This window comes from Delphinapterus leucas, chromosome 2 (assembly GCF_059928025.1).
Source record: "Delphinapterus leucas isolate spDelLeu-1000000601 "Yukka" chromosome 2, BTC_Dleu_Yukka2, whole genome shotgun sequence".
NCBI classification, from domain to species: domain Eukaryota; kingdom Metazoa; phylum Chordata; class Mammalia; order Artiodactyla; family Monodontidae; genus Delphinapterus; species Delphinapterus leucas.
Window position 1 is genome coordinate 25733411 of NC_143130.1, and position 14592 is coordinate 25748002.

Below are 14592 nucleotides of genomic sequence, written 5' to 3' on the forward strand. Positions count from 1 at the left end.
AGAGCAGCACAGCACCTGCCAACTCAAGGAGTGTAATAGGTATAGGATGATGGAACCCATTTCATTTTTAGTTTTTTGTGTGGGGACAGAATTCTTATAGATTAAAACTGAGTTTATGATTATTGAAACTATTTTAAAGCGTGTATTTTTACCTTTATCTGAATTGCTGAAAGCCCCTCGAAAGGACCCTCCCATCCTCACATCTCCATCCTGCAGGTCTTCCAAGACCAGCTCCTGGATTGGGATTGGCTGCCGGTAAACCTGGTAGGAGTGACGCTCGTTTCGTGTAACAGGCCGAGTCAAAACCAAGATGTCTTGAAACAGGAAAATGTAGAGTTTCTGGAGAAATGAGAGAAAAAAAAATGGTTCCTAGATATGGAACTTTGTGACTTTAAGTGACTGAAATCCATTGTAAAAACAACTTGATTTGATCTTACTAATTTCATCAAATTGATTTACTAAGATCCCCCTTACAAATGACTTCATAACGATGGTGATTTTAAAGTTATGCATGTTCTCCTCGGAGAGCTTTTGTCATCACAGACTATATGCAACTTTTTTATCCGTGTGTAACATTAGATTCAGCAGCAGCTGAGCAAACGCTATGCACCACAAAGACCTGACTGTCGGTGGTAACGTGACTGGAAACACCAGGACTATACACCACAGTCTTCTAACAGGGTGAGAACGTAAAAATGTAAGCTGGTAAAAATGTTAATTGTTCTGTTTTGTCCCACATAAATTTAAGCTTTTATAGAACAATGAGGCCTCACGATAGAAATCAGAGATGAAAGATTAACTCTTTTCCAAAAAAGAACCTCAACTTACAAATCGGGCTTCTGAAAAGCACGTAATGAAATAAAAATACGATCCCATGCTTATACTTAGTTCTAGCAGGTACCTTTGTAATTAAGATTTAAAAAATAAGTTTGCTCTCATTCAATCTGCTGCAAAAATTTGTTTAGTAGTGCTAAAAACTACTTTTATTACTATAAACTCTTCAAAAAAATTTTTTGAAGGATATGCTTTTTTATTAAACATCATAAAACTAATAATTTATTTAGAAAGGAACCCCTAGCCAAACAAGTTGATTTATGCTTCAAAACTAAAAAATAAATGATTACTGATTCTCCACCAAGACATTTAACTTATTCGGTAATGACAGAAACCAAATGTTTGCTTTACCAAAGCTGGTAACATAAAATCCAGTTACCTTCTTTCAGTATGTGATGAGTTTATTTTATAAACCTGCTTCATAATCAATGTGGAAAAAAATTAAACAGTGAGAAAAGGGCAGTAACTGCTCACTTCATATGTTAGTGTCCAAATGCACTTACATGTCCATTTTTATTTTTCAGTTCCCCATGGCAAAGCAATACTTTGCTAGCTTCAATTCTAGGGTCCTTCTGCTTTTCATCCAGATACTCCAGCTTGTCAATATAATACTGGCATTCCGATTCACCTTTCTTCAAGTTGATATCAGAGAGAACTCCTTGTATTATCAATATCTAAAAATAATTTTAAAAAATCAATGTAGCATTTTCAGCATATTAGTTTATCCTGTTTCCCTACAGGACTAAAATGTCACATTAAAATGATAAAATGTTAAAGCTTGAAGGGACTCTAGAAATCGGGTAATTCAGCCGTCCCTTCATTTTACAGCCTCAGCCAAATGGGTGATTTGCCCAAAGTCACACAGCTAGCTGATGGAAGAGATCAGATTAGAATCCGGTCTTCTAACTGAAATATAAATATAAAATGTGTTATGTATTACACATCTCTTTATTAGTGCACAGTGCAGTAACATACGAGAACTTAAAACGACTACAGAAAACTTCACTGTGCTGATTCAACATGCAGACAGTGTGAGAGTATCATTGTATATCTTTCTCAGGCAAGCTAATATGTAAACTTGAAAAATGTGAGAATCATTTATTGGACTACTTACAGCTTCCTCCAGAAGCTGAACGTCAGAGTGGTCTTTTGGAGTGTGTCTAAGAATTTCTTTCAACAGTAAAGGGTATTTAACGAGGCGGCTTCGAGGAATATCTAGGAAGCTCCAAAGATCTAGTTTTCGACTGAAGGGAGACTCAAGACATCGCTGGAGGAAGTCTTGGACTCTTGGATCCTGTTTCTTTTGATCAAGAAGAGCTTTGGCTGCCAGCTGGTTACTGCAGTAGCCTTTGTAGGCATTCAAGCCTGGCAACTGAAGAGTAATAAGAGAAAACAAAGTATAATGAGTTCCTGTTACAATTTAGTCCATTAGTAAGACTGTGGACACAAAACAGAAAACTTATAGCTATTCTTTTTTTTAATCAAAAGCTTATTATATGATCCTTTGAGGTTTATCACAGTAGTTCAGAATCAGTTTAACATTTGAAAAACCAACATAATTTACCATAGAATACTTACAGCTATTCTTGAAAGTGTTAACAAGCTGTGAAAATTCTCCTGCAGGTGATAATGGGGGTTGGATAGTATTTCGGGCCAATCTGAGAATGCCCTTTTTCAATTTCCCTAATATGGCTAAATCCAAACAAAGACTCATGCCTCCTACTTCCCCAGCCTCAGTTACATGCTGGTCTCCTGTATTCCCAGGACACCTGAGCCCTCCTCTCTCACATTCTTCAACAGCCTTGAGACTGGTTATTTACTGCCTGTTCTCTCAGTTGACTATAAATGCAGAGACCATCTTTTATCACTGAATCTCTAGTCACCCCTCCTAGAACAGTGGCTGGCATCTGGCAGGCACTCAAATGTTAACTGAGAGAATAAAACAGATAACTGATGGTATATAATGTGGGAATTCTGTCTAAGGAGGAACATATTCTTAAAACAAATGAAACTGCATCATTCATGAAATATTTTTTAAACAGAGACTATAACTTCTACAGCTATGTAAATTTGTTCAGTTTTAACGCCTTATTTATCTGATTTTAGAATCCAGTAACTGGATCAATGTGATATTGATCATAAATGACAAGTTTGGCACATCTGTATAAACCTATCTGAAGGCAACAACTTGCTACATACCCAGTTCACAAGAATGTGACCAATCTGCTCTACTGTTCCACCAGGCTTGGTTGCTTCTCCTATTCTTGCCAACAAATCTGAAGTGTAAAGAAGCAGAAATGCCAATAATAGGTTTATTTAAAAAATAATTCAGGGAGGAGCAAGATAGGGGCAGGGGATTAAGAGGTACAAACTACTGTGTATAATATAAATAAGCTACAAGGATATATTGTACAGCACAGGGTATATAGTCAATATTTTATAGTAACTTTAAATGGAGTATAATCTATAAAAAATCTTAATCACTATGCTGTACACCTGAAACTAATATAATATTTAAATTAACTATACTTCAATAAAAATTTAAAAAATATTCAGCACTAAGTTAGAAGTTTAGACTTAAAATTACTTGTTACTGCTGTTCAGAATCCTATGAAAATTAGGTAGCATATCTTACCTTCATGCAGGGGTATGTAAGCGTCCAAATCACCAAATATCTGTGTGAGTTCCTCTTCTGACATAATAGACAATTTTAACATGGGGTCATGATAGGCCTGTCAGAGGGCAGAAATGTGTCACACAAAGCGATCAAGCAAATAAAACATGATGAGAGATCTGTACTTGAATGCAAGCATGACTAACTATGTAAAACTAGTGTGGATTCTATTTTATACATAAAAGAAATTAAAGTATATGTTAAGCCCAAAATAGACTTACTGATATTCATATTTGAAGAGATGCATCTAATAAACCTCATCTAAAAGAAGTATTCACCAGTAGATATTCTCTACTTTTCAACTTCTAAAGGTAAGAAAATCATCCTTTAGAATTTGTGAAATGTAATTTTTAAAAACTATGGCACATGATAGAAAGTTATTTACTGACCTTTCTTGCAAGCTTGAGATCCTCAATTAAATCCTGTTCACCTCGGGACATTTCATATATTGCCTAAAAAAAAAATCCAGCAAACATCATAGATCACTCCTCCCTTTGAGAAACAAAAATTATATACAACTGATATTTACCATTTAACTGACGTTTTGAACAGCGCTTTTTAAAGTGATTCCATCTGCAAACTAATTCAGAATGGAATCTCAAATTAGAGGATGCCGTAGGTTTCATAATTCTACCCCATCCGAGTTGTTAAACTGGATGACCATCCCCCATCTCAGGTGCTGCTCAGCATGTGTTATGAATGGCATTCAAGTATAAAAATGCAAGTTTATCTTGCCATAGGCATTAGTTTGCTATTCTTCTGGCAAAACATATGTTTAAGAATCAGGGTCGGGGCTTCCCTGGTGGCGCAGTGGTTGAGAGTCCACCTGCCGATGCAGGGGACACGGGTTCGTGCCCCGGTACGGGAGGATCCCACATGCCGCGGAGCGGCTGGGCCCGTGAGCCATGGCCGCTAAGCCTGTGCTCCGCAATGGGAGCAGCCACAACAGTGAGAGGCCCGCGTACCGAAAAAAAAAAAAAAAAAAAAAAAAACAGAATCAGGGTCTATGTTTTTTTAGTTTAAGCCAGTACACATGGCCTTGCTACTGAGCATGGCACACCTCCTGACGTTTGATCTCTCTGGAGGTTAAAGACTGCTTCATGTTGACGTCTAACATCTCCGACCACAGGGCACTGCTTCTCCTTTTGGCGGGCGCTGGGACTGTAGATCTGTTGGATAACTTCTGGGCAGAAGCGGGGGATCTGTTGTCACCACGAAGGGTAAATGACTGAAAAGAAAAGAGGTGAATGAGAAGAAGGTTTGGAGGATACAGGAATTATTACTTTTTTTCTTAAAAAAAAATAGAAAGACAAATTAAAAGCAAGGTTCTGAGAATTTCTCTATGCATAAAACAATCATTTATCCAAGCTTCTATCTAGCAGTATTCTAAATATTTATCAGTCAAAATTCTCTCTGGGAATAAAAACTATCAAAGATCTTGCTTTGATATAAGATACAAACTAATATAATGAGGTTATATAAATATTGTTCTGGCAACAATATGCCTTACCAGCACATTCCAAAAACGGAAAGTTATGTTTAAGTATAATAGTAAAAACATGTTAGTATGACTCAAAGAAAATGCAAATTTTAGGCTTCTATAAAAAGTCCCCTCACTACATTACTTGTCCCTACCTGTATGGTTTGACCAAATCGTCTGACGGCTCCATTTCTTACAGGAGAAATTAAATTTGCCAAGGATGTGACCCGAGCTAGAGGCCGAACTCTTTTATTGCTTGGCTCCTGTGAAAACAAAAACAAGTTATACTAAATGTGTGTTTAGGTGTAATGATTTCAAACAAGTTTGGAAAAGTTAAGCCCTCTCAAAAACCAGATATTTGTACAGTATAAAATGCAGAAACATGGAACTCTGAAAATGAATGTTGTTTTTCATTGTTGAAATACAAAGAACACTAATGAATAACAGTAATTTATTAAATAATAAATGGTATAAGAAAGGCCAGTCAAATATCTGAACATCACTCTGAGAATATAACATACTGTCATTAAACAGAAAAAAACCCAAAATTAAAACAAACAATTAGATTCTAAAAACCTTTAGAAGCTTTTAGCTTAATATAGAGAGTAACTTTTAAAAAACACCTCCTTATTTAGAAAAATTTCAAACGTACACAAAAGGGGAGAATAGCATAATGGACCTCATGTACTTATCACTCAGCTTCAGCGGTTTTTAGTATAACAATTTGTTTCATCTCTGCCTCTACTGAAATATTTTAAAGCAAATGCCAGACATTCTATCATTTTACTCCTGAATACTTCAGTTAGAGAATAGCTTTTAAATGAACACATCTGACATTGGAATGGCTCAGCTCTAAAGGCAGTGAGGTAGGTCCCTGTTGTGGAGGTATTCTAGCACAGTTAGGACAGTGGTTAAGAGGACACTCCGCCTCTGGAATCAGACTGACTGGGCCCAAATCCTGGTTTGGACACTTGATATGAAACATCCTCGGTCCCAGTTTTCTCATCTGTAAAATGGGGTTAATATTAGAACTTCTCTTATAAAGGTGTTATGAAGATTAAGGTATGTTTAAAGGGCTCAGAACAGTTCTTGGAGCACACTAAGTTTTACCCATTACTAACATTCTTTCTTAGGAATATTTCCACTTACTATGTAAATGTTGGTATTTATAAATAATTAGATCCTCTTTCATACATTTAATTAACTTCAAGGAAAAATATATACAAATTCAGAGGACATATTATTTTGCATGTATTGTTTTTAAAATAATAATAGTATAGCAAACATCATTTATCATTCAAAGACCTCAAAATTTTACAAATTTTTTTATTACTCTAATTTTACTGTTAGGAAAATGGAGGCATACCATTAGGTGACTCACACAGCTATTGAGATAAAGAAGGCCAGATCACAAAACAGGCCTATCCTTTATGATGTCTATGGAGCCTAATTATTTGTTTATATTTGGTGCCTTTGACAATTGTGGCATGCTTGACAAAATAATTTTAATGAGACTTCAGAAGGATATACGATAAAAAATTATATAAAAATTACCACTTAAAAATGACAGATAAAAAAATTTTTTTCCTAAGAATTATTTGATATGACCAATCAAAGAATTGATTGGTCATAAAAAAGAGATGAGGAAAGTGAGTAAAAATAATCCCCTAAGAATAATTTAAAAGTAAAGTGGCAGAAAGGGTTAAAATCCTCTGGAAAGAAACTTAAATGATTTGAATATTCAAAGAAGCAGTTAGACTTATTAAAGCTCCTAAAGGTATATACACATATGAGGAGGGAATATGACCCACTAAGGTAAGGAGACTTTGTGGACAACCAACAGAGTTCAGGCCCCTGAGTCCTTAAGAGGTGGGGCTGTAGACCAACCCTCCCCCGCCAAAATAATTAACTCCAAAGTAAAACTATGACTATAAAGCCACTAATGTGCCAATGTTAAATGAACCGAAAAAGAAGGCTCCAGGATATGTAGTAAAATGACACACTGTGTGGCCAAGGCCATGTGTGGATGCCTTTACCAGACCCATCTGTGCGAGACTGAAGCGACACATGCATGGGCAGAAGGCGGCAGAAGGCATTCCTTTCTCTTGAGTAAAGACAGGACAAAGACACTTCTGTTTGAATGGGGATATAATTACCTCACAAAGTAAGATATGCCAACGCCAACTAGAAACAAAGCAGTTGTCAGAAAGTTCTGTTCCATAGTTTGGAAAGAGGTTAATTCCTCTTCCTTGTTTAGATCATAACCCATTTGACTTCCTAGTAAATCATAAAATATTTAATTTCAATTTAAAAGTCTTTGGAAAGGTGCTCTTCCCAGTGAATTTGAAAGGAAATGTTAGTTTAGCTGGAAGGAAAAGAATTTTTGATATCTAATTTAATACATAAAATCAAAAAATTCTTATCTTTGGATCAGTACAAGTATTAATTTCCTGGTAATTTAAAACTGTGATATTTAAAATAAAAACTACAGAATTTAGATTTAGATAATTAAGTGTAAACATATCTAAAGCACCTTTCTGAAACTAAAACTCTGAAATGTGGATTTTGTCTCTTTAGTGTGTCAGGATATAATGCTAATAAGCAGTATTTTGTTATTAAATATGTTCCACAGTCCTTTAGAAACCCACCTATAATCTCACTTCTTCACAAAGAGATGTTAGTCTCAGGGCTGTATCTAATCTAAAACGTCTGGTAAGAGCGCCTGGCTAGCTCAGTCAGTACAGCATGATACTCTTAAATCTCTCTGTACCAAAGTAGTGCTGAATCAGGAAGTACATGGGGGAGGGGGTGGGGTGGGAGGACACCTTGTACTTTTCACACAGGCTTTTAAGATCCAAAAGTAACTTTCCTGCCTTACTAAAAGTTCATATGTGATGAATGTTTGGCAGACACAACACAAACTTTTAGCATATATATTTACTTCAAAAGTATGAAGAATTTTAATGAATAAAATAACTCAAAAAGTGTGACTGAAATGTAAAGGCATAATACTGAATATGGCTCACGAATTTCAGGATAAATACATTATTTGAAAAAAATCACACAGACAACTTTTGTGGAAAAGTGTTATGAACTACGCATTCACAGGTCACCTATAGGGTAGGGACAAAAAATTGTCTCTTTATAGATTAGAACTTGGTTCATGTGAGCTACAACCAAAAGCAGTTTTTCTTTAGAGGTCTAGACGAGCCACTTTATCTTGGTTTGGTGTTTTGAGAGCTGGGATTCCGCCCACCTTTGCAGACACAATGCAGGTACAGGGTTTGGAGGTAAAGAAGGAAGAGAGGAGTAGGACTCTACCTATCTTACCATCACCCAGAATAAGGTTTTCATAATGGTTTTGCTGCCGTGGTTGTTTATTTTTGTTTTGGAGCATTGTTAACAGCATTATGGTAAATACAAGAAGCTTAAAGAATGAGTACAGATACTGAAACTACACACCCTCCTCAAAAGACAATCTGAAAACTTATGGGAATAGATAAAGAACACCAACAAGTTTTACATACTCAAGGAACTTTTTCTACTGTAGGCAACCTTTCACCAGGGCTAGAGTTCACTTTACGAACTGTAATATTCATTTATGTTGTTTACTTAGGTTACCTTTTAACCACACTATCTAGTTTAGCCAGGCAATCACATGCGTTGTTATAGGGAATCTGACTTGAGACGAGTTTTTAATCAATCTATTTATTTTACTAATCCAGTTGTAGTCAGATTTTATGCCTTAAAATATTTTCTGGATATCTATAAACAGAAAATTGTTAACATCAATTTCAAGTCTTTTACTGGAAGGTACCTTGCACATAAAAGCAACAACATGGAAAAATTCTGTTGTGAACCCGGTTTTTTTGTAAAACTTTTTTTTCTCCTAATGATGTCACATAAGAGAATACATTCCAGGAGGGTCTCTTCTAGAGTCAACCAAATCAAGACACACAAAAAAACATGTGTCTGGGTTTACTCATTTGGGTTACTAGATAAATAATTTTCTCCTCTACCTGGCAAGAACTTTAAGAAGAATGAAAAGAAAAAGTTATTTATAAAAAGATAAAAATGAGTTATCTCACAGGATGTCTTCCCTTTCCTCTTAGTAATAGAAATAGTCAAATTTAGTTATTTATTTAAGGCTGTGTTGCTAAAAACCTGACAACATTCCTGGTGTTTTTAATCTTTGGAATAAAGGTATGCCAGAACATGGCCGGTGTCTGATACGAAACAAAAAGACTAGTTCAAAAGACTAGTTCAGTTTTAGTATTTACACTGATGACCACTTTTGAGAAAATAGAAACATATAAACAAAAGCCAAAACCAAACAAATAAACAAAGCCAAATCACACCAAATAAAAGCATACCTTTGAAAGACGGCAGCTATTCTAACTACCAAAAGGTGTGCGTACGTATGATACACAGCTATACTGAGATATACAACACATTGCACATATTTAAAATGTATAATTAGATAATTTTGATATATGTATACAACCACAAAACCATCACCCCAATGAAGATAAGAAGTATAATAATATAGTATAACCATGGAGTGTATATATATTGTGGTGTGCTATATAAATAGAATGCCCACACAGTATTAAGTCAACTATCAAAATTAAATAAAATGGCATAAAAATCACTTATTTTGATAAATGTTCATAAAGACTTTAAAAAAGTACGACTTAACGTAATTAAAGCAAGGAGGGCAGAAGCACCTAAATAATGGTTTGTTGGCTTAAGTATTTTAACGCATTTTGCTTTCTTAAGAACAAAAGTCACACACAATGAACTTATTAGACGTGGAAAGAAAAATGAACACTAGGTCAGATGGCATTTTGTTCACTAGCACTAACTTGCAAGGAAGGGATTCTTATTTTCCTCTTACTCCACAAAGCAGTTCTTAAGACTTACTAGGTAATATAAATAAATGCAGGTCAAAACCCCCCCAAAACCAAAAAACCCCAACCAAACAGAAAACTGTATTAAGCATCAGAAACGTGACCAATTTAACCAAACTGAACAGCACATACATTTAAAATGTTTTTCTTTTGTATAAAAGTTTGTGTACACTCCAGCTACGCTATGCATAAATGTTCCTAAACACATTTCAAATCTGCATGTAAATCAAAGTCATACATTTTAATACTCAGTGAGATCAAAAGTTAAGTTTAACAATATACTGTTAATAAACTGTTAAACATCGTAAAAGTTCCGTGGAGTTAGAAACCTTCCTTTGGCTTTTCAAGTCTCACCTCCTGCTCTCTGAAGGACTGGTTGTTCACATCGAGGACTCGTATAGTCCTTTTAATAGGTAGGAGACCTCCGACCTCATCGTGCGCCACCATGCTTTCCGAGTACCCTCACGCCCCCAGCCCGAGTCCTCCCGGAGTCGGCAGCCTGCAGGGAAGTTCCCGGCTCGGCCCGGCTCGGCTCAGCTCGGCTGGGCGCTCAGCTGCCCCGCGCAGCCATCCCCCAGCGTCTCCGGCGTAGCGGCTTCTGCGGGCGCTCGAGACGCCAGCAGCACTCCAGGCTCTGTGGGCGGGGCCGGCTGGGCCGGGTCTAGTGGGCGGGCACCCGAGGGACACGTGACAGCCCTTAACTGACAGCGGGGCACACCTAGGCCTCTCCGCTTTCTCTGCCAGAGAAAGCTCTTTATCAAGAGGTTTGGAATTTCTATAGTGAGACCAGAGGGGAAAAGGAAACTGGGTTACTGTAAGGCTTTTCCTGATTTAAAAAGCATTCCCAAAGACAAATGAATTGCGTATCTAGGTTACCTTTCTTAGTACTTAGCTGCACACAGGGATACTTTTTCTATAAAACCCTATTTCCTAGAAAATAATTTAGAACGGACAACTTGACAACTTTAAGAAAACTGTAATTCAGAGTTAAAAAATGTATATACTAAAGAAAAGCCTAATTATCCAGGGGCCTTGCTTTTATATTACGTAAGTGCAATTTCTAGTCCAAAGCCTTGCATCTATGAAGCAACCCTACTTCTGTTGGTTTGGTAGGCCTGCAACAAAGCAGAGTTTCTTCTTTAACAGTAAGTACTGTATTCTATTTCGAAAAGTAGGATTTCCTCTTAACCATATGCTACTATGAATGATATGATGCTGATAATTTGCAAAAACATTTCTATTAGGATTTATTAGGGTCAGAGAAATCTGAGAAATCTATGTAAAAGGCACTATTCTAGACGCTATGGGTGATAGAAAAAAATAGGTTTCATATATGCTCCTAAAGCGCTAACAGACCATTGTGTAAAGCTAGGCCACACGAAGAGATAAGTAATGCAAGACAGCTTTTGACAAGTCCAAAATAAGCTGTACAGCTAGCAAGGAGTTCAGGAGAAGAAACCAATTCTGGCAGATGAGATGAGGGTGGCAAAGACACTAGGGGAGAGGCTGTAACATGTTGTTTCAGTACCTTGAAGGCCATGTTATTTTTTTCAAAGGTCTGAGCAAGGGAAAAGTGCAAGGCTTTCCCAAAGGAGCATGAAAAGCAAACTCACAGCCTGACGTCTCAGGCTGTGGGTAAAGACAGACGAGCAGAGGGTTTTACTGAGCACGTGAGAGAGATAATGAGAGGTATGTTGTAAGGTGGTGTTTAAGATGGCTTGAAAGATGGCTGGAACCATAATGCAAAAATCACAGTCAGGGACCAAGAACTTTGCCTAAGGTAGGACCAGTGGGAAAGGAAAAGGATATATGCAAGAAGTCAAAGATGCCAACAACTGTAAAGTTAGGAAGGGTAACTGTTAATGCAAATAAAGAAATACGGAGGAATAAGCTTTGAAAGAAAATTCTGGGTTTCATTTTAGATATACTGAGTCTTGGGTGGTGGCAAAACATGCAAATAAAACTATTGAGCTAGAACCTGGAAATGTTGGACAAGGACTTGAAGAGGTCAGAGGGTGGATTTAGACTGGGGAGTCGGAGACACAGGGATCAGAGTTGAAGCTCTGAAGTGAACGAGATGCCTGGGGGAGAAAATCTGGACAAAAAGAAAAGAGGCCCAAGGATCTAACTTTGGAGAGATGCCAAGGGAAGAAAAGGTGTTAGTTACGGCAAAAAGATTAAGATGGGTAAGAAAAGATTCATGGATTTAGTGATTACAAGTTTAATGAAGACCTCAAGTGTGCTAGTTCAGCAGAATAAAGACAAAAGACAAACCACAAAGGTTTGAAGAGTGAATAGAGCAGAGTAATAGTGGACATAGACTATAATGACAAATAATCTATGAAAAACAATTTACTAAGGTTCGCAGGACAGTGTTACTTCTTGCAGGGAGAAAGAACGCTGCCCTTACATAAACACCAATGTGTTTTGCATTTGGGATGATGTTCTTGTCTTTCTGCTTTTAGACTTTTGAAAAAAGTAATGGTGATTGGTTATATTTCGTCAACTATTCTTTATTACCAGGTCACACCTGGGCAACATGTGTGATGCAGTTGGCCTTGAGAGGCTGTTTGTGGTAGGTAGTTCTATGCTATACAGCATTAAAGTGGAAGCACCTTAGAGATCATGGAATCCAGTTCCGTAATTTTACAGGTAAGAACACTGATCTGCTTAAGCCCTCAGAGTTAATAAGAACCCAGTAGTCTGGTTCAGTTAGTTTCATCAGTTAAAAGATGGTTGCAAGTAAGGCCAATACTTTATGGCTACTTAGTTTCATAAGGGAATAAAGGACTTAATGCAGAGTGGGAGTGAGGAAAGAAGTTGCTAGGGCATTCTCATGGTCTCTTACCTGATGTCTTTCTCCAAACTATGTTTTTCTATTTAGTTCTGATAGAGGTAAGGCCAAGGTAACGAGGGGAAAGGACATCTCTCATTTCTCTCCTTCAGTAAGGATCCGAAGGGTAAAGGTAGAAGTCTTAAATGCAGAAATAGCCTGCAAAAACCAAGTAGGGTCTAATAGTGAATAGTCCCAGTAGAAAAATCCCAGCTCACCAAACCTAAAATCTTAGTTTCATTTTGGATGTTCAGGTTTGTGGTCTAAATATAATTCAGACAACTGTAGACAGCATCTATAAAAGCAACAATGGACAAGGGATGTTCAGTTAGCACTCTGAGCCATGAGCCTGAGAGAATCTTGACTCTAACAATGCTCTATAAAATACGAGGGCTGAAAAGGTCCTTTGTGATCATTAATTCATCCTCCTCAGTTTTCTTAGGAGGAAACTGGATAGTGAGGAAAAAGAAAAAGGAAATGTGAGTCCTTACTCTGTGCCAGGAGCTTTATGCATATTATCTTATTCAACCAACTTTATGAAGTATGTATTATTACCTTCATTTTACAGATGGAGGAAACTCAGAAAGTTTAAGAAACTTGTCCCAAGTTGCATAGGTCATCAGTGGCTAGACAGGTTTGAATCTGGTCTGCTCAACTGTGGCTGCAACGTCTCTTCCCCGTGAGACAATCCGTGTACCACCTTCAGCACCGGTCTGTACAGCTCAGTGCTCAGGCACTGCTAGTTGTCATTCTACGAGTTAGGAGCAGAGCTGGGTTTAAAACCCAATCTCCTAGTCCCAGGCTAGTTTTGCTAAATAACTGCCAACATTTTATAGAGAAGGAAAGCATAAAACCACAGTAGAGAGGTTACTTGTATTATAGGCAGGTAAATAAAAAAATAGTAACAAAATAGTTCCAGCTGCTTAAGTTTTAGAAGAGATCCTATTTCAATCAATGGTTTACTTTACTGATCATGTTATTAATAGCAATTATTTATGTGACTTTCTACAACTGAAACACAGATTGGTTGAGTGTCTTTTCTTTGTGTAGAAAATCTAGAGTTTATAAACTTAAAAACATAACTGTGTTATCTAAAAATAATAATGCAGCTTTGTTTAAGAAATCAAGTTTTTGATAAAATTACTGTTTTCCAAAAACCAGGTTTAGTTATAGCCTCTGTTCTTCTGTTTGTATGGAGCCTTCAGTGCTTCCTTTCCTAAAATTTGAATAAGGTAAACAGAAAGATGTTTCCCTTCTCTACAGAAAAAGGACTATTACCCTACTTACCGTTTTTCTCCTTTTAATGTGAAATTAGAATTCTGGAATTTAGAAATAAATTAAAGCTGAAGAATAATCATTACTTTTTTTGGTATAGATATTTGTTTTTATTTACTTTTGTCTGGAACAATAACAAGCAATTGGAACTTAGGCTAGGAAAGCCTTATTATGGGTAAGGAAAAAACAAAAATCTAAGCTCTCTGCTGCCCTCTACAAGGGATATTGTGAAATGCAATTTCCAACCTACTTTTTTCCACTTTATGTTTGTAAGGGCTTATATTGATAGTAAAATTTTTATCTTTAGCCCTGTGTAGCTCTCATGTTTTATATTGATAAATTAAACATATATTTTAAAATTGTACAAGTGTATAAAAAGATTCCACAGTTCACAAGAAATATTTTAAGGACTTTTTCTAAATATAAAAAAACGATGTTCCACTTTAAAACTCTAGAGTTCAAGATTACAAATAACTACTATGTATCTCACTAAAAATAGGTTAGTTAAAAACAGAGTTTCAAATCTTACTAAAAAAGGAAACACTGATTGAAATATTAACAAGATGGAACTTCTGAGGAATCAGAG

The 14592-nt window shown here is 36.5% G+C and overlaps 1 protein-coding gene across 7 annotated transcripts in view; it reads right to left on the reverse strand.

Moving 5' to 3' along the window:
• Positions 1-14592, reverse strand: part of NET1 (neuroepithelial cell transforming 1) — a 73676-nt gene that overhangs the window by 24130 nt on the left and 34954 nt on the right. For 6 of the 7 annotated variants that reach the window (XM_089906570.1, XM_089906568.1, XM_089906569.1 and 3 more), the window contains 8 exons: positions 5144-5251; positions 4569-4736; positions 3898-3960; positions 3470-3566; positions 3034-3110; positions 1949-2206; positions 1338-1508; positions 153-339 (listed from right to left, as the gene is read on the reverse strand). In XM_089906570.1, coding sequence (XP_089762696.1) covers positions 153-339; positions 1338-1508; positions 1949-2206; positions 3034-3110; positions 3470-3566; positions 3898-3960; positions 4569-4736; positions 5144-5251 — 1129 coding nt within the window. Of the gene's footprint in view, positions 1-152; positions 340-1337; positions 1509-1948; positions 2207-3033; positions 3111-3469; positions 3567-3897; positions 3961-4568; positions 4737-5143; positions 5252-10252; positions 14497-14592 lie in introns of those variants that run through there. The other variant, XM_022564941.3, reaches the window with a different exon arrangement.